The sequence below is a fragment of the Rhinoderma darwinii genome, chromosome 11 (genome assembly GCF_050947455.1).
Source record: "Rhinoderma darwinii isolate aRhiDar2 chromosome 11, aRhiDar2.hap1, whole genome shotgun sequence".
In the NCBI taxonomy this organism is placed as follows: domain Eukaryota; kingdom Metazoa; phylum Chordata; class Amphibia; order Anura; family Rhinodermatidae; genus Rhinoderma; species Rhinoderma darwinii.
This window is the reverse complement of record NC_134697.1, coordinates 30575781-30600020: the sequence shown is the minus strand read 5'-3', so window position 1 is coordinate 30600020 and position 24240 is coordinate 30575781. Positions and strand designations below refer to the sequence as shown.

General features: G+C 43.0%; 1 protein-coding gene across 2 annotated transcripts in view; it reads right to left on the bottom strand.

The window, feature by feature from the left end:
• Positions 1–14973: 14973 nt before the first annotated feature.
• LOC142664197 (uncharacterized) overlaps positions 14974–24240 on the bottom strand; it is a 32287-nt gene continuing 23020 nt past the window's right edge. The window contains exons 7-11 of one of the 2 annotated variants that reach the window (XM_075843240.1): positions 23200–23275; positions 21726–21800; positions 18190–19875; positions 17106–17138; positions 14974–16080 (exon numbers count right to left, since the gene is read on the bottom strand). In XM_075843240.1, coding sequence (XP_075699355.1) covers positions 15876–16080; positions 17106–17138; positions 18190–19875; positions 21726–21800; positions 23200–23275 — 2075 coding nt within the window. In that variant the 3' untranslated portion in view covers positions 14974–15875. The remainder of the gene's footprint in view (positions 16081–17105; positions 17139–18189; positions 19876–21725; positions 21801–23199; positions 23276–24240) is intronic. The other variant, XM_075843241.1, reaches the window with a different exon arrangement.

The following is a 24240-nucleotide window of genomic DNA, read 5'->3' as shown; positions in this document are numbered from 1 at the left end:
GAACCTGTCACCAGCATTTCACCTGTTAAACCAGCAATACCTGGTGGGAGTGGGTGAAAAGTCATTGTTATGTAACCTATAATTATCTTCTAAGTAGCTTCTGTAGCTTTAGTATTACGTTTTTTTAGTGTTCCCGCATCGTATGCTAATGAGCAGAAAAGAGTCATATCTTCATTCCTCAAGCCTTTCCGAGTTAACCCCGCCTCCCTCCCAGCACACACGAAATCCTGCGCTTGCGCATCAATGTCCTGTTCTAGTGCGTGCGCACAACGGGACACCATAGCGGCGCATGCGCAGAAACTAGATTTGAGGCCCAGATGAAGCAGGGAACGGTATCGGATCATACATGATGGGCACATGCGCGCTATCTCAGACGAGATTTCAGCATCAGGACGGGCCAGTTTTTCGGTGGTGGGCGGGCATAAGAAGAGGAACGACTGAGAATGCCGGATTATTACCATAAATGGCGCAAAATGTTTGCAGACCATTATTTAGGGACGGAGTAGGAGTTTAGGAAAGTGGATAACAGCAATGAAATTTTCACAGCTGCGGCCAGCGAGGGGTGAGAAGAGTTCAATAGGTGAAATGCTGGTGACAGGTTCCCTTTAATGTTCTGTTCACACCTGTATTGAGACATTCCATTGTTCTGATTTGTCAAAGGAGCAGAACAAGAGAATAACAGAAGCAATGGCTCTGTTGCATGATGGACATCACGAGCGGCCGATGGAACCCATTGACTTTAATGGTTTCCGTCGGCTTTCCTTCGGGGTGTCGGTGGTTTTACCGGAGACAAAACTGCCCATAAACATGAGCCCTAAAGTTATTACAAAATAATGATGTGTCTATTATGGGTTAGCCTATGTTATGCATATTTCTAATATCAATCAGTAGAATTTAAGTAGCACCTTAAAACACACCTTTAACTTAAAACTGCATCACAGGTAGAAACGGACGGATAAACCAGTCACTCCAAGGACCCTTCAGATGTTTACTTCTTAGACCCCCCTTGGAGTGTGATTTAGGATTGTTTGGCTAAAAAAATCAGCTTTTGCCAATTCCACGTGCTCCCCTTAACTGAATAGGTGCCAATTCTGGAGATAATTCTGGTATGCAGATTGTCCTGCGTGGTATCCCAGTGGTTAAAGAGGCTCTGTCACCAGATTTTGCAACCCCTATCTGCTATTGCAGCAGATCGGCGCTGCAATGTAGATTACAGTAACGTTTTTATTTTTAAAAAACGAGCATTTTTGGCCAAGTTATGACCATTTTCGTATTTATGCAAATGAGGCTTGCAAAAGTACAACTGGGCGTGTTGAAAAGTAAAAGTACAACTGGGCGTGTATTATGTGTGTACATCGGGGCGTGTTCACTACTTTTAATAGCTGGGCGTTCTGAAGAGAAGTATCATCCACTTCTCTTCACAACGCCCAGCTTCTGGCAGTGCAGATCTGTGACGTCACTCACAGGTCCTGCATCGTGTCGGCACCAGAGGCTACAGATGATTCTGCAGCAGCATCGGCGTTTGCAGGTAAGTCGATGTAGCTACTTACCTGCAAATGCTGATGCTGCTGCAGAATCAACTGTAGCCTCTGGTGCCGACACGATGCAGGACCTGTGAGTGACGTCACAGATCTGCACTGTCAGAAGCTGGGCGTTCTGAAGAGAAGTGGATGATACTTCTCATCAGAATGCCCAGCTAGTAAAAGTAGTAAACACGCCCCGATGTACGCACATAATACACGCCCAGTTGTACTTTTACTTTTCAACACGCCCAGTTGTACTTTTGCAAGCCTCATTTGCATAAATACGAAAATGGTCACAACTTGGCCAAAAATGCTCGTTTTTTAAAAATAAAAACGTTACTGTAATCTACATTGCAGCGCCGATCTGCTGCAATAGCAGATAGGGGTTGCAAAATCTGGTGACAGAGCCTCTTTAAAGAGGCTTTGTCACCCCATTATAAGTGGGCTATATTGTACATGATGTGAGATCTCGCTGTGAATGACAGCTTACAGCGTAATCTTGCGAGACTATGCCTGCTATAAAGTAAATCACAGAGACGCTACAGATGTGGTCAGGATTCTGAATACACATCACGTCCTGGCTGGAGGTAATGTATATTCATTGTCATGACACATGAGTAGCTTTATAGTGTGTTTATGTGGCTGCACATAACGATATAGCTATATCGCTATCTGCAGTGTAAATGAATGGACAGAAGTGTTTGACGCTGATTGGTCACTGATTGGTCAGCGTCATACACTTCTCTCCACAATGCCCACTTGGTTATATAGTAAAACACACCCAGTTGTCCATTGAGAAACTCACTAGCATAAAGCTAATATAGGTCATAACTCTGTCAAAAATTATCGTTTTTCTAAATAAAAACCACTGCTGCAATCTACGTTACAGCGCCGATCACATCATGTACAATATAGGCCACTTATAATGTGGTGACAGAGCCTCTTTAAGGTCTATAGTAAAATTATAAGTGCACTACACACAACTGCGTTTTTGTTTGTGGCGTTTTTGGTGCAATTTTGTTGTCAGTGCCATTTTTTTCCCAAACGCAGCATGCTCTGTGTATGGGGTTTCTCAAGCGTTTTTCTCCTATAGGCTTCTCTAAAGGACTTTACGCCATAAAGAAAGCATGTTAATGAAAAATGCCAGAAAAAAATGCATATTTCATTTTAATAATAAATTGCCATAAAAATTCTGTCTGAAGGAGGCCTAAGAGGAACTTGGAGGATGAGTGTGGCTCAAGTGCAAAGATCAAAACTGGTGCAAAGGAAAAGTCGCGTGGTGGCCCATGGCAACCAATCAGGTTGCTGGTTTTATTTTGCAAAGGGCCTCAAAAATATAAAAGGTGGAAAGTCATTGGCTGCTATGAGAGTTTGGAGTCATGAAAATCTTTCATAGAAGCAATGCAAACTGAAAGGGTATGTTCACACACACTATTTACGGACGTAATTCGGGCGTTTTTGCCACGAATTACGTCCGAAATAGCGGCTCCAAAGCGTCGGCAAACATCTGCCCATTCATTTGAATGGGTCTTACGATGTTCTGTGCAGACGCCCGCGTCAAAGGAAGTGCCTGTCACTTCTTCAGACGTAAATGGAGCCGTTTTCCATTGACTCCATGGACAAACAGCTCCATTTACGTCCGTAATGGACGCAGCAAAATAGTGCCTCAACATGCCATTACGGCTGAAATTACGGTGTTGTTTTCTCCTGAAAACAGCACCGTAATTTCAGCCGTTACGGACGCTGCCGTGTGAACATACCCAAAGAGTACGCACAATATTATGGTAAGAGCAGTCAGATTCATTTATTAGGCATCACGCTGAGAATCATTAGGCAAATGCTAACAGGCCTGGAGGGGACTGCACAACAAACGTGACTTGCTCGACTGAGTAAATCATTCTCTGCGTTGACTATACTATTTGACCTCCAACTTTCTGCCTATTTTTTATTCTTACCACCAGACTCGTAAATATGAAGTTGAATAAAATGAATAGGTTTACAGTAAAATTCCTATTTATTGGACCTGTTGGGTGCTGGATTAACAGATAGTATGATTGTTGGATAGTCATGGAAAAAATAATATCGATAAAATGTACTTGTAGAGAGGATGACAGGCCCAAATGCAAGGGCAAAACACAATATGTCACAGTCGCTGTTATTTAAAGGATATGTACACCTTTGAAAACGTTGTGTTGTTTTTTTTTCTTTCTAATAAACAGTGTATCAGTGTGTTTGGTGCAACTTTCTAATTACTTTTTATTAAAAATTATTTTTACTTTTTCAGATACAGCTGCTTTGTATCCTGTATGCAGAGCAGCTGTATCTAGCTCTGAAACCTGTATCTGTCAGGTCAGTGGGTCCTGTGTGTCTCTGACACACAGAATCAATGTATAAAATCAGGCAATTCTATAAATGGGCACTCGGGTCCATCTCTATGCAGATTGCAGGGGCACTCAACTACTTTTAGTAAAGGTCCTCTAACCTGGGTCAGGTGAAGGTCAGAGCTGAAAACGAAAGATGTCGTCTTGTTAACGTTTCACAAACGTTGCAGAATTATTTTTATCCAGATTTATTATTTTTGTTTGTTATTGGAAAAACTTCCATCATTTCTTTTTCACCAGCTCTTTGAAATTAGGTACAAAGGTGGTGCAAATGCTCATCTGTGATCCGAGCACTGTATCTGTTCTTCACCAGATTCATAGTGGAGAATGTGGATTCACGAGAATGTGTATGTTATGCCAAATAATTTGTTTTTGTGTCACCGCATTCCAAGATCCATACATTTTTTTCCGTCTACGTAGCTTTATGAGGGCTTGTTTTTTCCATTGCTACTATCTTGGAGTACATACAAGTTTTTGATTACTTTTATTTCTGTTTAGGTGAGGAGAGATGAACAGAAAACAGTTTTCTGGCATTGCTTTTTTTTTATTTATCGTGTGGAATAAAGTATTCATCTTATAGTACAGGGTGCCGTCACGGACGCAACAAAATTAATTATGTAATTTTTTTTCAACAGTAAAACATTGTGTAAGGGGAAAAAGGTTTAATTTTTTTTTTACTTAGTCAGAAAAAATAAAATCCTAACACTGGCGCATGAAACGCCATTCTTAATAACTTACTCCTTTGACTTTTTTTGTTGTAGTACCACTATGGAAAGTGACCCTGCAATTCTTTGATCGCTTCAGTGTTAAGAGTGACGAGCAGCATATTAGATCCTCTCTTAGGGGGGATTCACACGAGCGTGTATTCGGTCCGTGCGGGCCGCGTGGTTTTCACGCGGCACGCATGGACCAATACAAGTCTATGGGGCAGTACAGACAGTCCGTGCTTTTTGCGCAGCGTTTGTCTGCTGCGCAAAAAGCGCGACAGGTTCAATAACTCTGCGTATTTCGCGCATCACGCACCCATTGAAGTCAATGGGTGCGTGAAAACCACGCAGGTTGCACGGAAGCACTTCCGTGCGAACCGACTGAAACAGCGCACCAGCTGTCAAAAGGATGAATGTAAACAGAAAAGCACCACGTGCTTTTCTGTTTCCGACCATCCAAACGGAGTGTCTTTGCGATGAGCGAAGCCGGACAAGCGAACCGAACTTCACCGGGTTCGGCCGAACTCGTTTTGGCCGAACCCGGCAAAAAAATTATCGGTACGCGACGTCAGGAGATAGTCACTGTCCATGGTGCTGAAAGAGTTAAACTGTTTCAGCACCATGGACAGTGACTTCCGATCCCAATATACATGAACCTGTAGAAAAAAAACGAAGTTCTGACTTACCGCTAACTCCCGGCTTCTTCCTCCAGTCTGACCTCCCGGGATGACAATTCAGTCCAAGTGACAGCTCCAGCCAATCACAGGCCAAGCACAGGCTGCAGCGGTCACATGGACTGGCGCGTCATCCAGGGAGGTGGGGCCCGATTTCGAGAGGCGCGTCACCAAGGACGCGTCACCAAGGCAACGGCCGGGAAGTTCTCGGTAAGTACGAACTTTTTCTTTTTTTTCAACAGGTTTTTCGATAGGATGTGTTCGGCATTCACTGTCGAGGGTGCTGAAAGAGTTAGCTCTTTCAGCACCTTGGACAGTGACGGCCGTCGACTAGCCTCATCTCTATGATGGCGGCTGCGCGAAAATCACGCAGCCGCGCATCAGACACGGATGACACACGCAGCTGTCAAATGGTTTTTGCGCACGCAAAACGCAGCGTTGTTTGCGCGAGCAAAAACGCAACGTCCGTCTGTATCTGCCCTTAGGCCGGGTTCCCACGGGTCGGATACGCTCTGTAAAAACTGCATAGCGTATCTGACCTAGATCCCACAGCAACTTCCATCCGAAAAACCGCACCACATTGTGGTGCGGTTTTTCGGACAGAATTTCCGCTGCGTAAGTAGCGCTTAAAAAAAACAACAAAAAACACGTTGATACTTACCCCTCCCTCCCCTCTGCGCGTAGTCCAGCCTCCTACAATGACGTTGCAGGCCACGCTGCAATTACGCCGCAAAACTTGGCTTTCTGCTGCAAGTTTTGCATCCCCATTGAATTCAATGGGGAGAACCCGCAAACAGGAAATCAACAAAAACATCTAAAGCATAAATTGACATGCTATTAAATTTCGCACCGCAGGTCAATTTATTAACATTTATGCTGCGTTTTTTCTCATCCACTTTGCTGCTACTGTAAATGCTGCGGAATTTCCGCCCAGAATTCTGTTGCATTTACGCTACGTGGGAACCCGGCCTTATTCAGATGAGGATATTTTACATCCGTGTGCTCTCCGTTAAAATAACTGACAGCACACTGACCCATGCAAATCAATGGGTCTATTTTTTCGCGCAGCGCGTGTCCGTTGTGTGAATCTCACTGCTTGTCCTATTTTGATCCATTTTTGCGGACCACGTTGCCCATTGAAGTCTATAGGTGCGTGAAAACACGGACAGCACCCGACATGTGTTTCACGCATCAGTTGCTAAAGAAATGCTGAAGAAAAGAAAAAAAACAGGAAATGCTTGCATAGGAGAAACACGGGCGTGACAAACTGATTCCACACGGAACTGAAATGCATAAAATATGGTCCGTTTTTTGTGGACGCAAAACAGACACGCTCTTCTGAATAAGGCCTAAGACAGGACCTAACAGATTACAGTACAGTGGGCAACGGAAAGTGTGGCGCTCACGTTTGTACACTATACGCAGTAACTGATTTTGTTACTGACGTCAAATTATAGTGAACGAAACCATGAAGCAGTCAGTAACCGTTTAATACTTTGGATTTTATTGAATTCAGCCAAAACATATGGCATACAATGGGATACGTCGCCTGGGGAATGGCCCTGGGGAAACTCCTGAAGTCACTGTCCATAAATGAACAGAGATGTCAGGAGCTTTACCTGTTCCAAAGTCCATGGGCAGAGTGCTTGTGATGCTCTGCCTGGGGACTCCGACATTGGGAATCTCCTGACATTACTGTCCATATAGTGTTGTCAGGAGCGGCATACTTTTTTTTTTTTGCGGGATCTCTCAGGATGGAATAGCAGAGTCTACTACTCTTCCATCCTTCAAGAAAAATAAAAAAAAAGGTATACCGAAGTATACCAACCCGACGTAGACCAAAAGGACATAATGGAGCCCTATGAACACATTTATCGTGTACGTTGGGAGCTTTTCCGACGTACAAGATAAACGTAGGGCGATAACACGATGTGAGGGGCGATTTAAAGAGGCTCTGTCACCACATTATAAGCGGTCTATATTGTACATGATGTGATCGGCGCTGTAATGTAGATTGCAGCAGTGTTTTTTAAATAGAAAAACTATCATTTTTGACGGAGTTATGACCTATATTAGCTTTATGCTAATGAGTTTCTTAATGAACAACTGGGTGTGTTTTACTATATGACCAAGTGGGCGTTGTACAGAGGAGTGTATGACGCTGACCAATCGCTGACCAATCAGCGTCATACACTTCTCTCCATTCATTTACACAGCACAGCCACATACACACACATTAAGGGTATGTTCACACGGCGGGGGTCCGTAACGGCTGAAATTACGGGGATGTTTCAGCCTGAAAACATCCCCGTAATTTCAGCCGTACCGGCATGTGCAGGCGCTTGAACGCCGCGTCAATTACGGCCGTAATTAGCGCTGCTATTCATTGGAGTCAATGAATAGCGGCTCCAATTACGGCCAAAGAAGTGACAGGTCACTTCTTTGACGCGGGCGTCTATATGCGCGCCGTCATTTGACAGCGGCGCGTAAATATACGCCTCGTGTGAACAGACAAACGTCTGCCCATTGCTTTCAATGGGCAGATGTTTGTCAGCGCTATTGAGGCGCTATTTTCGGAGCGTAATTCGGGGCAAAAACGCCCGATTTACGTCCGTAAATAGGCCGTGTGAACATACCCTAACATTACTCAAGTGTCCTGACAATAAATAGAGATCCAGCCAGGACACTTCGGAAACGTTTGTGTGAGATTTACAGGAAGGCAAGCGTAATCTTGTTTTAAATGACAGTTTACAACGTAATCTCGCAAGATTACCTTTGCATTGCTGTAAATCTCACACAAACATTTCCGAAGTGTCAGGATTCTGAATAGACATCACGTCCTGGCTGGAGGTGATCTCTATTTATTGTCAGGACACTTGAGTAACGTTAATGTGTGTGTATGTGGCTGTGCTGTGTAAATGAATAGAGAGAAGTGTATGACGCTGATTGGTCAGCGTCATACACTTCTCTCCACAACGCCCAGTTGGTAAAAAGTAAAACACGCCCAGCTGTTCATTAAGAAACTCATTAGCATAAAGCTAAAATAGGTCATAACTCCGTCAAAAATGATAATTTTTCTAAATAAAAAACACTGGTGTAATCTACATTACAGCGCCGATCACATCCTGTACAATATAGACCACTTATAATGTGGTGACAGAGCATCTTTAAGAGAAGGTGAAGCACCTGTGAGGATGTAAGGAGCACTAAGGCAAGTTAATATATATAAAAAAATAAATTAAAAAAAGCCTATACTTTCCATGCCACACGTCTCTCTGACGTCCTGCAACAGTCAAATGGGATGAAACGTCATCCCTGGAGGCCGGGCTGGACGCAGAAGCACAGAGTTCTGGGTAAGTATAAGCTTTTTTTTTTTTGTGCCAGAATCGCAGCTTTTCCCCTGCAAAAATAGCAACATGTGCTATTTATTGCAGGTTTTTCCTCTCCATTGAATTCAATAGAGAAAACCCAAACAAAAAGCAGCGATTCTGCAACATAAATGGACATGCTGTGGATTAAAAAAACGCTCCGCAAGTCAATTTGCCAATGGTTTTCTGGCTCATTTTTTACGCAGCGCGTGGATTAGATTTGTTCAAATCTCATCCATTCTGCTGCTACTGTATTACGCTGCAGATTTTCCGCAATGAAATCCATTGCGGAAAACCTGTAGTGTTTATGCTACGTGTGAATTTACCTTTACAGATTTTGCAGCAAATTAACCCTTTGCACTGTAAAGGGTGAAATGCGTGGCAATTCTGCAACATAATATGCATGCTGCTGATTTAACAATCAGCAGAATGCCCTAAAGCCCATGCAGATTTATTTTCTGCTGCATGTGAATGGGGTTTTGAAAACCCCATTTACATAAATTGTATTTTAATTTGTAGTGGATTTTCAGTACGCAGTCTGCACCGAAATTAGGAGACAAATCCACCACGTCTGAAGTGGCTTTAAGGGGGTTTTACAGTGGGCGATTATCGGGCAGATAATTAGTTCATAGAACGCTCGTTGCCGATCATTGTCCTGTGTAAACACGGCAGCGATCAGCAAATGAACGCGGAAACGCTCATTCACCTGCTGATCGTATCGGTTTAAAAAAGTTAAATATTATCATTGTCGGCAGCACATCTCCCTGATGGCCAATGTAAAAGGGCCTTTAGGGTCTATTCACACAGTGAAGTCAAAGCCAATTTTGGGCCACGATTTTTCCAAAATCGCCGCAAAAACATGATTTTACTGCACTGTGGGAATATAGCCTAAAAGCACTGTTTTGTGCTATTATTGTTTTAATGTCATTTTTGTAATCACGGCACAAATAAGGCGGTTTTGCGGCAATTTTGCAGCAAACCTGCGCCACTTTTGCAGCGATTATGAAAATCGCAGCAAAAAAACGTGAGGTAGACTAAAAAAAAAAACACTTTATTTTATACACGAGGGGTCAGGGGGATGTGAAGGAGGATGGGGCCCTCACCAGGGTTGCAGGGTCGTGTCGGCTGTGTCTGGTGGGCACAGTGGCGGATCATCATTAGGGCGGTTCGGGCGGTTGCCTGAACCCCCTCATGCCCGGTGGCGTCACTAGCACTTGTATCGGAGTCCTCAGGACTCAGGTACAAATGAATATTATAGGCTGCAGGCCACGTTAGGCCTGCAACTTATAAGGCACTGGGAAGACTCCCTGCGCAGGCCGGCATGATGACGTACTTCATCACGTCGGTCTGTGCATGCGTCCCGCCATCAGTATGCGCATGAACGGAACGGGGCAAGGTAAGTAAAATATATATTTATTTTTATGGGGGGCAGCGCTGTGTGGCCCTATATACAATGGGGGAAGTTGTCTGTGACTATATACAAGGGGGGGGTAGCACTGAGTGGCCCTATATGCAAGGGGGGGGGGAGTGCTCCGTGACACTATATACAAGGGGGTGGAGTGCCGTGTGGCCCTATCTATAAGGAGGGGGAAGTGCTGTGTGGCCTTATATACAAGGGGGAGAGTAGCACTGTGTGGCCCTATATACAAGGGGAGAGCGCTGTGTGGCCCTATATACAAAGGGGGAGCACTGTGTGCACTATATACAAGGGGAGAGCGCTATGTGGCCCTATATACACAAGGTGGAAGCGCTATGTGGCCCTAAATATGAGGGAGGAAGCGCTGTGTGGCTCTATATACAAGGGGAAGCGCTGTGTGGCCCTATATACAAAGAGAAGAGTGTGCTGTGTGGCCCTATATACAAAGGCGAGGAGCACTGTGTTGTCCCATATACCAAGGGGGAGCGCTGCGTGGCCCTATGTACAAAGGGGAGTGCTGTGTAGCACTATAAACAAGGGGAGGGCTATGTGGCGCTATCCGCAGGGGTACGTATGTGGCGCTATTTACAAGAGGGGGAGGGCTGTATGGTGGTCTCTACAGGGTGGCTGTGTGGCGCTTTCTATAGGGTGCTGTGTGTAATGCTCTCTAAGGGAGGATGTGTGCGGTGCTAGCTATAGGGGTATGTGATATCTACAGGGGCTCTGTGTATGTTGTGCTTTACTTTACAGCGCATGGTATTATTATATTCAGGTACGCAGTGTTTGGTGCTATTATAGTTAGGGGCACACTGTGTGGCACTATAATAATTTTATTTTCGTTTATAGGTGTGGAAATGTTGGAATAGTGAGGCGCGGAAGACATCTGAGTGGCAAATTCTGCAGAAATGTATCTGGACCGGATAGAAAAGAGAAGAGGAAAAAAAAAATCTACTAGAATCTGAGAAATAGTCACCTGTGAGTCACCAGATTTATAGAGAATCTGTCACCTCTCCCATCCTTGTATTTCACAAAAAGTCTTTGTGCAGTCCAGGACTGATAGACAATTCCCCTTGTCAGGAGTGTCACAACGGGTAACACTGGGAACTGGAAAACACTGGGAGACAATTTGCACGACAAACTTAAAGGAACAGTGTCATCACAATTTTTTTTTTAATATGTTAAAGATGTTAGTGCTTTATTAAAAACGTTTATATTTATTTGTGTGTTTGTGTTTAACTTTTTCTTATTTTTACACTTTTTCTTCTCTATGGGGGCTGCCATTTTTTGTTCCATTTCTGTATGTGTCGATTAACGACACATACAGACATGGAATACGGCAGCCACAGTCCCATAGAGACTGCGAACGGGTCCCGTCCCATCCACTTCTGTGTACGCCGTCTGTGTGGGAACTGCGCATGCGCCGCTCCCACAGTCCAACTTGAAATTGGCGCCGTCCGGCGCCATTTTCCTGTGGACCGGAAGTTGCGGCCGGACAGTAATATTACTACTTCCGGTCGCGGCTTCCGGACTTGTGCACTTGGACCAGCGGCAGCAGACGGAGCGGACGGGCCGGAGGGAGCCGCGGCGGCAGGAGCAGGTAAGAGATTTCAATGTATGTTCGTGTTTGTGTACGTTTACTACTGTATGTAAACCTACTACACTGTGTGTTAGCTCAAAAAATGGCGACACACAGTGTAGGAGGTTAGACCGTTCAAACCCCTCGTTTATCCCAGCACTAGCCAGGATAAAGGAGGGGGGGGGATGCTGAGAGCTCACTAGAGCGAGGGCTTTTTACCCAATTTTGCAATGCTGCAATTTTGGGAATAGCTCCATCTAGTGACCAGCAATGGGAAATATAAATTAGAATTAATTTATAATATTTCCTGACTCGTGAAAAAAATAAAAAAAATTTGAACAATGTTTAATCACCTACACACTAAATGTTTAATTAAAAAAAAACAAAATGTTTTTCTGGCAACACATTCCCTTTAAGGTAGACAACACCGCTCAGGCAAGGATCAAGTGGACAGAGCCCTTTTTATATTCCAGCAGCATTCTGGGCTAATTATTGAGTGATGACAGCTGGACACATACCGGCCCTTTAAGGCCGTGCACACGCCCTGCGGGAAACAGTCCCAGGACCCGAAAGTGAGTGCCGGCGTCTCCCTGGAGGGAAAAGTCACTGAGAAGACAGATGTCCATGGCCGTCAGAGGATAAGTCTGAGCGACAGCCCTCGGCCAGCGCCTTTTCAAGGAGGATGTGTCCCTACACAGTGTGATACTGTCAGTATGTAGGGACAGAGCCCTGTGACAAGGGGAATTGGAACACCCATTTGTTAATGCTTGCACAAAAAAGTAGTGTTAACAATAGTTATGGCAGGGCGGTGGAAGGGGTGCCCAAGTTTGGGTAACAGCCCAGGGCCTATGGCCTACTTAATCCACCACTGGGTGGGCAGGCTCTCTCCACACGGAGCTGCTTCTCATGCAGCAGCTTCCCCTACTGTCCCCTCAGGGTAGGGCGTTAAAATTCCAAATAACGAACGCTGGGGCCCAGATAGAAATGTATACAGGTACTAAGCATGGCCCATTTTTTTCAGCATTGTGGCCAGGCCCGACTGCAGTACCAGCTGTACTGCCCTGACGGTACATGCCAGACCTGGGGGCCATTGTTAGGCCCCGGCTGCCATGGCAACCCATAAACATCCGCTCGCAGTGGGGGCACCAATGGGCTTAAATAGGGAGCCCACTCCCTCCGTAAAAAAACATTTAGGCGCCACCGTCAGCATCTGAGGGGGTTAAACAGCCAGGATCAAGTTTACACTGATCCCGGTCATTGCAGCAGCACTTAGTTCTTTTATCAGCCTGAGCAGATGGAACATATTGCAGGGGGGAGGCTGCTGCTATTAATTATCAGCTGCCTCTGTTGTTCAGGTAAAGCTGAAATGTCATCTTCCTCTTGCCTAAAACAATTTCCGATTAATCAGTAAGGGGGTTAATCTCCCATCCCTGCGTTTCACAAACCATTCCTCTTCTTCCTCCTGTTCATTCTCCTGCTTCTTCCCAATTCCCCAGGTCTCCTTCTTCAGGTCCATCCCCTCCTGCTCCGCATGCTTCAGGTCAGTTTCTTCCTGCTTCTTCCCCTGCTCTCCTGGTCCGGTCACCTAGCGTCCCAAATCTATACCACAGTCCGCCAGTTTACCCTCATCGCTATTACAAGAAGCATCACTCAGACAATTGCAGGAGTGGCTCAGAAAGTCCCATGTCGTGTTGAGACACCCTTGCTCCTTTATAGTCAAGCATTTTATATTGCTTTTACTTTAAGAATTTTTCTACAGCCTTTAATTTAGTCTCATGCTGTGTCACCCAAATGAACAATCAATTAGCTCCAAGAGCTTGTCCACACGTAGCGGAATTGCGGACGGAAAATACGCAGCAGAATACAGTAGCAGCAAAGTGCGTGAGATTTACCAAATCTCATACACACACACACACACACACACACACACACACACACACTTCCTAAAATTTCCAAACAGAAATGAACTTGCGGTGCCTATTTTCTCCAGGAATTCGTTACTTGTGGACGAGCCCTAACAGTCAGGATCAGCACTTTTAGGGCGGTCTGGTCTCTGGGTAGATAAGGATGATGGGTGTAGAGTAGTGATGTTTAGGATTTGGGTCAGTGTATTTACTTAAAGAGGCTCTGTCACCAGATTTTGCAGCCCCTATCTCCTATTGCAGCAGATCGGCGCTGCAATGTAGATTACAGTAACGTTGTTATTTTTTTTAAAAACTAGCATTTTTGGCCAAGTTATGACCATTTTTGTATTTATGCAAATGAGGCTTGCAAAAGTCCAACTGGGCGTGTATTATGTGCGTACATCGGGGCGTTTTTACTACTTTTACTAGCTGGGCGTTCTGACGAGAAGTATCATCCACTTCTCCTCAGAACGCCCAGCTTCTGGCAATGCAGACACACAGCATGCTCTCGAGAGATCACGCTGTGACGTCACTCACTTCCTGCCCCAGGTCCTGCATCGTGACGGCCACATCGGCACCAGAGGCTACAGATGATTCTGCAGCAACATCAGCGTTTGCAGGTAAGTAGCTACATCAACTTACCTGCAAACGCCGATGCTGCTGCAGAATCAACTGTAGCCTCTGGTGCCGATGTGTCCTCGCTCGTCTGACACGATGCAGGACCTGGGGAATTGACGTCACAGCATGATCTGCCAGAAGCTAGGCGTTCTGAAGAGAAGTGGATGATACTTCTATACACAACGCCCAGCTAGTAAAAGTAGTAAAAACGCCCCGATGTACGCACATAATACACGCCCACTTGGACTTTTGCAAGCCTCATTTGCATAAATAAAAAAATGGTCATAACTTGGCCAAAAATGCTCGTTTTTTAAAAATAAAAACGTTACTGTAATCTACATTGCAGCGCCGATCTGCTGCAATAGCAGATAGGGGTTGCAAAATCTGGTGACAGAACCTCTTTAATCTCATTTATGTGAATGGCCAACAGAAATAAAATCAATATCTATATCTATATGTAGATATTATGTACTTTTAGACATAACATTAAAATCATTGTAGTATTATATATTACTCTGTATCCTGCAGACTTTTGTATTCTAGACAATCGCTGTACCACTTCGTTTTGAATCTGCTTTGCTCTTGCTTTTTTCCGGGCGGGATCATGTATGATCATTATAGTTAACGCTCATTCATGCAGCCACCCACAAAAAGCCAAGTGCAGATGCCAGTAGATGAAATGGTAAAGTGCTTTCCTGGGGCGGCTTGCACTTTGTTCTAGCAAGCGGCAGGGTCCACAACCCCTTTAATAAAATCAAACAGAATATACACAAAAATACAACAACCAAACAACCCACTCAGCGCATAGGAAACACAACACAACCGCACAGTTTAATAACTGATAACATACACTACAGTGAAAAGTGCATTGAATTCAGCACATCCTGCAGCACAGTCTCCATCATATCAAAAGAAACACATCTAAGTTTATAAAGGGAAATAAAACGTACATATAATAGATCATAATATGTTGCAAAAGTTCTGCTGGCATTACAAACATCAACTGCTTCAAAATGTATTTTAACTCTCTTAAATACTATGGAAACAGACGCCATGAACTGTATCTCAGTGTACTCCATTCATTGACGGGCAGCATCCGGCTTACAGGGGAAAAGGCCTCCTGCATTGTGTGCCAAGAAAGGAGTAACGGGCAAACAATAACATTTATTTAGGATTGTAGCATCCTAGTCATGAAGGCAACCCCTGTACATATGCCTTATTAGGACATATGGATGTCATAGAGGAGGGTCCCCCCTATAAGCCAGAAAGGAGAACTCAAACTCAAGCCAAGCATGCATTACATGGACAGTCATTCTTCTGAATGGCCACCATGTAATACTACATTTCCCCTGCAGTGGCCAAATCAGCTGTTTGTTGAGGATGACAAAAGCCAGACCTGCGCCGACCGGCAGATCGCCATGGCAACTTCTATATGGAAGGGCTGGTCTCTATTGAGACGACCCCTTTAAATTGAGAATATTAGAAGACAATCCTTGAATCTATATTTTTTCTTTTAGTTATAGTACACCCCTAATTATCTGACATCATGACAATAATAAAAAATATACCAGATTGGAAAGGATCGCTAAAAAATAAGATCATGTGTAATACTAGGTCTAGGACATTGGAACATTTTACAAATAAAAGAACAAGAAATTTTTACAACTACTGACATTTCAGTGATAGAAAACGATTAGATTGAACGTTTCAGTTAAATCGGTTTCTTAGTGGGAAGCGGGTGGCATCCTGGGATGGAGGGAACATCTCACGGGGATCTCGGTTGTCATGTCTTGGCGGGCCTCTTGCGATCTCTGCAGGTTGGACGGATTTCATAAGGGAGGGATATGGAGCGAATCTGTTGGCTCCTCTAAGTGAGTCTTCAGAAGGATTCATCTTTCTTCCTTCAAAAGGTCTTAGAAGGGAGGAAAAAAAACAAAAAAAACAACTCAGTTTAAAAAGATCTGAAAAGAACCGTTCAACTTATACAAAGAGTGTAAAGCAGAACTATACAGTAATTTATAAAGAATATGGACATGATAATACACAGTACTCTCCTCTAGTAGCCGGAGCAGAATAAATGGCCATTAGAATAAACAGCCCCTTCTCTGGCAGACTTGGCGCAACCACGTATTAAATGATCAGCCACTAATTTAAGTGTAATACTACATGAATATGTGGCCGTCTGCAGGTTTCCGTTATGAGATCAGCTGATGACGGGGGGATTTCAGCAGCCAGACCCATGGTCATAAAATGAATGTCGAAGTATATATATATATATATATATATTTTTAGAAGGGATCGTCCAGTTTGGACAACCCCATTAAACCCATTCTGACATTTGATGGGAGGAGGGAAGTATAAAGCGAGCTTAGGAGCAGAGCCCACTCCATACGCAGCGAGTGTCAGCTATATATTACAGCTGACACCCTGTTCTAACAGGTGGGATTGGAGAGAACTTAGATGCCTCGACATCTAAGCCAATAGACAGAGGGGGGGGGGGGGGGGGCCTCCTCTTTTATCCCATCAGCCACCTCGCGATGCAGGGAGAGTGCTAAATGTACAATACACTGCAAAACATAAAAGTATTGCAGTGTATTGTACAAACGATCATTGCATGTTTAATTCCCCTAGTGGGACTAAAAATGTTTAAAAAAAAAAAAAAAAAAAAAAAGACGTTTAATTAAAGTTTAAGAATATATATGTAATATACATTTATTAAATGTATCCATCATAATTCAAAATAATAGAATATAACGTTATTTAACCCGCATGGTGACCGCTGTAAAAATAGATAAAATTCTAAAATGTCAGAATTGCTATTTTTTGGTCACCTCGTCTCACCACAAAATAAAATCTATAAAAAAAAAAAAGTGTAAAAAAAAAAAAAAAAAAAAAAAGAAATCCTATGTACCCAAAAAAAGTAAAAATAAAACCTACCGTTTGCCTTGCAAAACAAAAGCCCCCACACCGCTAAATTGAAGGAAAATGACAGAAAAAGAAAAAAAAGTTATGGCCTTTACAAGGTGGGGGAGGGAAAACAAGCCAATTAAAGGCTAACTAAACTTAGTGACACGTCTTTAGTTTTGATCGGTAAGGGTTGGAGTATTGAGACACTCACCAATCGCTAAAAGAAAGCAGCAGAAGCACTTAGGTGAGCAACGTGCCACTTCATTTCTGATAGGCTTTCCTTGAAAAGTCGAGCCAGCGGTGTATGGTCTCAATTGAAAGTCAAAGAGGCAAGCCGATCAGAAACAAAGCGGCACACCGCTCTTCTGCTTTGTTTTAGCTATCGGTGGGGGTCACAGTGAACGGACCCCCACAAACCAAAACTTTTGATATGTCACTATGATAAGTCGAAGGTTTTTCAAAAGTTTAGTTACCCTTTAAGTATAAGTATATAAGTAAATTATTCATGCATTTATATTTATGCACACAAACTGACCATCACACAGAAGCAGATAGATGTGAGAAAGAGAAATCGAGAGGCAACAACGCAAGAGAATACAGCCCGAAATGGTGCCGGTGACATCTACGGAATTTGTTTACTCATTTTTGTGGGTCACTATCAAAATTTCATAGACCTCAGAGAGATCCACAAACACCAAGGACATAAACCGGTCTAATGTAGGAGTTGTAGCATTCATTATTTAGTACATACAGTAACTTTCAGACACATACTAGTGAGAAGGAATATAGGTAAGGGCACCCTTACAGGGGCATAAATGACACCGTAAGCAAAATTGGAGGAACAACCCCCCATCCCCAAGCAATCACGATGTGTGGCACGGGGAAGCCGGACTGGTCTACCCTTTCTTTGTCACCGTATAAACCCTGTTAATGGTAGGAGTTCACACTCATACATTCCAAAAGCAGCAAAGTAGTGAAAACAATGAACTAATTATTAATACAATTAACCTAAAAGAAATCTGCAGATAGCGTTTAGTGCTGGCAAACAGAAACATTATAGTAGAAATGTATGATAATGAATAATTGAGAAAAAAAAAAATTAAACACCAGTTACCTTGTTTCATTCATGAAGTCTCTTTGACTTGGAAATTCAGCATTATGCGGGTACATCCTTTCATTCATAGGCGCCTCCATAGTTCGAGCATCTCTTTGGTGCATTTGTTCATTCATAGGCCCCTGCATGCCGCGTGCGTCTCTCTGGTACATTCGCTCATTCATGAGCCCCTCCATGCCTCGTGCATCTCTCAAGGGCATACGTTCATTCATGGCACCTGGTCTTGGGTGAATTTGATCATTCATGGCACCTGGTCTAGGGTGAATTTGATCATTCATGGCACCTGGTCTAGGGTGAATTTGATCATTCATGGCACCTGGTCTAGGGTGCATTTGATCATTCATGGCACCTGGTCTTGGGTGCATTTGATCATTCATGGTACCCTCCATTGCTCGGTCAATCCTTGGATGCATTCTTACATTGAGGGGGACCTCCATAGATCTTGTATCTGCAGGGTTCATCCTTTCATTCATGGGACGATTTATGGCTCTAAAATCCCTTGGGGGTATTCGATCATTCATTGAATTATCCATAGCCTGTCCATCCCTAGGGTTCAACCTTTCATTCATAGGAAGGTCCATAAGGCGTGCAACTCTTGGCTGCATCCTTTCATTATTAGTAGAAGCCTCTATTTGTCGTGCATCCCTAGAATACATCCTATTATTCATTGGGCCGTCCATTAACTGTGCATTCCTGGACTGTATTCTTTCGGTCATTGGTACATTAGAGGGTCTTGCTTCCTTTAGGTTCATCATTTCATCCATTAAATTTATAATGCCCTGGGCATCTCTTTTTTGAAATCTTTCATTTACAGATCCTTCCATTAAATTAGCATTTCTCGGGTGTATTCTTTCATTTATAGGGCCATCCATGTCTCGTCTATCCTTTTGGTGTAGAATTTCATTCATAAGCTCACCTAGAAGCTGTGTACTCCTGATATTCGTTCGATCATTTATAGGGCCTTCTAGTGTTCTGGCATTTCTAGGGTGCATCCTCTCATTAAAAGGACCTTTAAAGGAATCATTCATCATTTCTCTCTCTCTAGGGTCAAACCTTTGATTTTCGTTTTCCATGCTTTGAAACTGCTGGCGACGCATTCTCTCTCTAAATTCGAAATCAGTATTTAAAGGACGCATTCCACCTTCAGCTTCGATGTCATCATATTCAGCATTGTTCATTTCTCCAGGTGGGTAGGAGGGTACATGATCAGCTTGAAATTCATGAAAGCCTCCCATTGGGCTCTGTCGTCCTCTCATTCTATCATCATAACCCATCTGTTCATGTGGCATTCCACGTGGCCTTTGCATATCTCTAGGACCATAATTCTCTCGAACATCCATAAGAGGTCTTGGTTCAAAACCGGAAAAGCCTCGCCTGTTTTCTAGATTAAAATCACCGGGCCTTCTGAACCTTTCAGGGACATTCGGATGCTCTGGCATATTAAAAGGTAAGTCTCGATGTTCAAATGGCAAGTCAAGATCATCCTCCATATCCCCGGGTGGTAGTCTACCGCCTCTAAATTCAGGTCTAGGGTTGAAAAACTCTCTGCTGTCCTCTTGATATTCATCTGACCGACCTCTCATAAGTGGCAATGGCCTTTGATCACGAGCATCAAAGTCTACATATTCATTCCCTGGTATCAGCTCAAGCAACGACTTGATTGCGTTTTCTCGTTGCCCTCGATTCCTGCAAATATCATCACATTAAAATTTATATGCAAGCACTCCATATATCTGAATATTTTTATTAATACCATAAAACCTTTATTTGAAATTGAAGAAGTTTATCATCTCAAATGTGTCTGTTTTGGATAGACCATTTTAAAGAATTATTAATAGGACAGACCCCCTTTAAGTAATAGCATCTATGAGATGTTCTTTAATAAATACATGATCGCTCGGGGAGCTGACTTTTAGGTGTATGCTATATGTAAATAAATGTGCCTCATGAAAACATGTTAACGGCCGCACTAAATTGTACCCGGTTTATGTATTTCCTATAGATCATGTTAGATAAAAAGCTGGCTGATTATCTTATGTGTATGGAGGGGGGGGGCCTTCCATCTGTACCACGATGCCAGATGTTGGTTGAAGTAGGGATCGGCACGTTGGATTTCGACATGCCCAATTCTTTGTTTCTGCAGAAGATAAGAGGATCCCCCTATATCCATTGAAATAAACATGTAGTTATGGTGGAGTTGGGAGAAATTGCTGTCATCCGAACGACCGTGTGTATGGCCAGCTTTGTAGATGCTCTTACGTAAAGGGGTCCCTTAAACGTTATAATGTTAATTCTATACAATATTTGGCAGATGAAGGCTTCTTTCACAATACTATGTATATGTACAATACAATACAAGGATGCATTGAAGAAAGAAAAAACAAAAAACAACGATGTTGGCATACATTTGATAGTTTTTTGTAAAAAAAAGTTAAAGGGAAGGTGTCATGAAATTTTTTTTTAATAATATTGCTTTTAGTAGGATATTAAGATACATTTTATTCATTTGTGTTTTTGTGTTCTACTTTTTACTTTGTTCTTACTTTTACTTCTCTATGGGGGCTGCCATTTTATTTTCATCTCTGTATGTGTCGATTAACAACACATACAGAGATGGAATATGGCACATACAACCCCATAGAGAATGCGATCGGGAGTTGTTCCATTCACTGCAGCGCACACCGTCTGTGTGGGAAGGCGTCTGTGGCAGTGCGAAATCCGGCGCCATTTTCATGTGGACCGGAAGCTGCGGCCGGACAGTAAGATGACGACTTTCGTCAGCGGCTTCCGGCCATATGTTCAAGGAAGCGAAGGCGCAAGGAATAGGAGCGGAGACGGCAGGAAAGTTATGTTTCTGTATGTTTGTGTTATACTGTCTGCTGAGCACTGTATCTAATCCTCCTACACTGTGCAGTCGCTCAAAAAATGGCGGCACACAGTGTAGGAGGTTTGATGATTCAAACCCCTCCTTCTCCTGCCACTAGCCAGAATAAGGGAGGGGGGATTGTGTGAGGACACTAGAGCGAGTGTGTCTACCCCAAATTTGCAGCATAAAGCAATGAGGTTGCTTTACCAGTGACCATGCTGCAATTTTGGGAACTGCTCCCTCTAGTGCCCAGCACATGGAAATGTTATAAATTAGAATCTAATTTATAATATTTCCTGACTTGTAAAAAAAATTAAAAAAATTAAACAAATGTGTAATCACTCAAATAATAATTGTTTAAGTAGAAAAATAAAATTTCTAGCGACACATTCCCTTTAATGGCAAAGGTATGGAACTGAATAGCATAAAGATGCAGAAGTTATTTTTTACACATGGTTGAGTAAACATGGTTGAGTAAACATTAGCCAACTGTATGTCTATAAATGTAGTGTTAAAGTAACCTTAGATCTACAAATTGGTTAGAAAAATTATTCCTTGAAATTTTTATATACTGTAATACTAAAATGTTAAAATTCTTCCTTGTCATTGGCATGCATACTGCGGCCTGTAATCCAGACTGTGGTTTCTAGCAGTGGTTGTAGACACTCACCGGGGAAGATCATCTGATCCATTATCCATGGCTCTTGTTTCGTCAATGGTTGGCGGCAGGTCTATACCAACATTACTAATAGAAACAATAAGGTATAAAATATTATTCAAAACCGTTAAAAATACTGCAATAAAACTATAGAATACAATGTCGCATGTTAAAGCTCCTGACACATGCCAAATCTATAGGCCCCCATTCACCCAAAAAAGGTCAAAGGGGTGTCCTTTTAGCCTCTGCTGGGCTGGTATACATTAGGCCCCATTTACATCACCTTTCTGGAAAAGCTACTGACGTGTGGCTTCCATCACCCATAGGCTATTATGGCATTAGTCATCAAAAGCTATTGAAAAGCTTATAATGTATATAAGGTTAACAGAGCCGTGTGTCGTATGCCATACAGGGGCAAACGTCATTCATGTGATTTAAAAAAACAAAAATGTAAAAAAAATGAGGTATCCTGATGTTACCAGCCCGATGGGGACCAAAAGCACACTCAAATGGCCTCCGTCAGGCTATTGAAGCTCTATGAACAAGTTTAGCGTGTATGTCGGGAGCTTTCCTGGTGTAAACGCAGGGCAAAAACGTGATGTGAATTGGGCCTTAATTTATTTTTATTTTTTACAACTGTATGGAATAGCGTAGTCAGGAGCCATTAAATGGTTATTCCAAACTCAGAGTATATCCCAATAAATGTCGGCTAGCTATGGGTCTCTTCTCCACATTAAGGAGGAGAATGAATTAAGAGCTGTGCCCAGCCATGTCCGCAGCTCTCTCCTTCACTTCTCTGGAGTTTTCGGAGACAGTCGAAAATGCTTTCACCTATCAGACATTTATGACATATCCTGTGGATAGGCTACAAATGTCTGAGATGTGAACACCCCTTGAAGAGGATTGGTCGGTTATCCTGACATGTCAGTTTTAGTAAATAATCGTATTCCCCATGAAATCATTCTGTAGCATCTTTTCATAGAACTATGCGTTGTGCCGTTCCTCTGTTATTCCTCCTGTGAATATACCGATTGTAGACTGGTGTTACCATTCCCCTTGTGAAAGTGGCGTCACTAGATACTGTTTAAATCAGTGCGGACCGTGCCAGACTGAAGGGATACACCCGCTTAAGAAGAGGAATGGTAATGCCCAGTTGTCAATTTATTCTGAATTCGAATCTACATATATACAAGTTTGTACTCCAGGTTTAAATCAGCTGTAGCTCCCTTTGCCAGATGTGTAAAACCCTGACCCCTCACAAGACTTGCGTATGGTGTTGGTCTTTTGATACATAAATACCTTACAAAACTCACATAAGGAGTCTTATAACATGTGCCTTTTTGTATTTACAGAACCAAAAGATCCTGTGATGTTATTGCCGTACCAGCACTAGGAGCTAGGATACTGCACCATGAGAATATGGCTCCAACCTGTGACGGAGTGTCTCAAGAAAGAGCAGGGAAACAAACACAGTCTTGTTTGATACCTTCGAGGAGGCCCTTTGACAATATCCTCAATGTAGACTGTTCCTTCGATTGGGTGGCCTCGAGCCTGGGAAAATGCTTTAAAAGAAATTAGAAACAAATTAAGTGATTTTATTGGTATTAAAAAAGAAAAAAGTAAAAAAATATATATATTATATTTAAATATACAGTGAAGGAAATAAGTATTTGATCCCTTGCTGATTTTGTAAGTTTGCCCACTGTCAAAGACATGAACAGTCTAGAATTTTTAGGCTAGGTTAATTTTACCAGTGAGAGATAGAATATATATATAAAAAAAAAAAAAGAAAATCACATAGTCAAAATTATATATATTTATTTGCATTGTGCACAGAGAAATAAGTATTTGATCCCTTTGGCAAACAAGACTTAATACTTGGTGGCAAAACCCTTGTTGGCAAGCACAGCAGTCAGACATTTTTTGTAGTTGATGATGAGGTTTGCACACATGTTAGATGGAATTTTGGCCCACTCCTCTTTGCAGATCATCTGTAAATCATTAAGATTTCAAAGGCTGTCGCTTGGCAACTCAGATCTTCAGCTCCCTCCATAAGTTTTCGATGGGATTAAGGTCTGGAGACTGGCTAGGCCACTCCATGACCTTAATGTGCTTCTTTTTGAGCCACTCCTTTGTTGCCTTGGCTGTATGTTTCGGGTCATTGTCGTGCTGGAAGACCCAGCCACGAGCCATTTTTAATGTCCTGGTGGAGGGAAGGAGGTTGTCACTCAGGATTTGACGGTACATGGCTCCATCCATTCTCCCATTGATGCGGTGAAGTAGTCCTGTGCCCTAAGCAGAGAAACACCCCCAAAACATAATGTTTCCACCTCCATGCTTGACAGTGGGGACGGTGTTCTTTGGGTCATAGGCAGCATTTCTCTTCCTCCAAACACGGCGAGTTGAGTTAATGCCAAAGAGCTCAATTTTAGTCTCATCTGACCACAGCACCTTCTCCCAATCACTCTCAGAATCATCCAGATGTTCATTTGCAAACTTCAGACGGGTCTGTACATGTGCCTTCTTG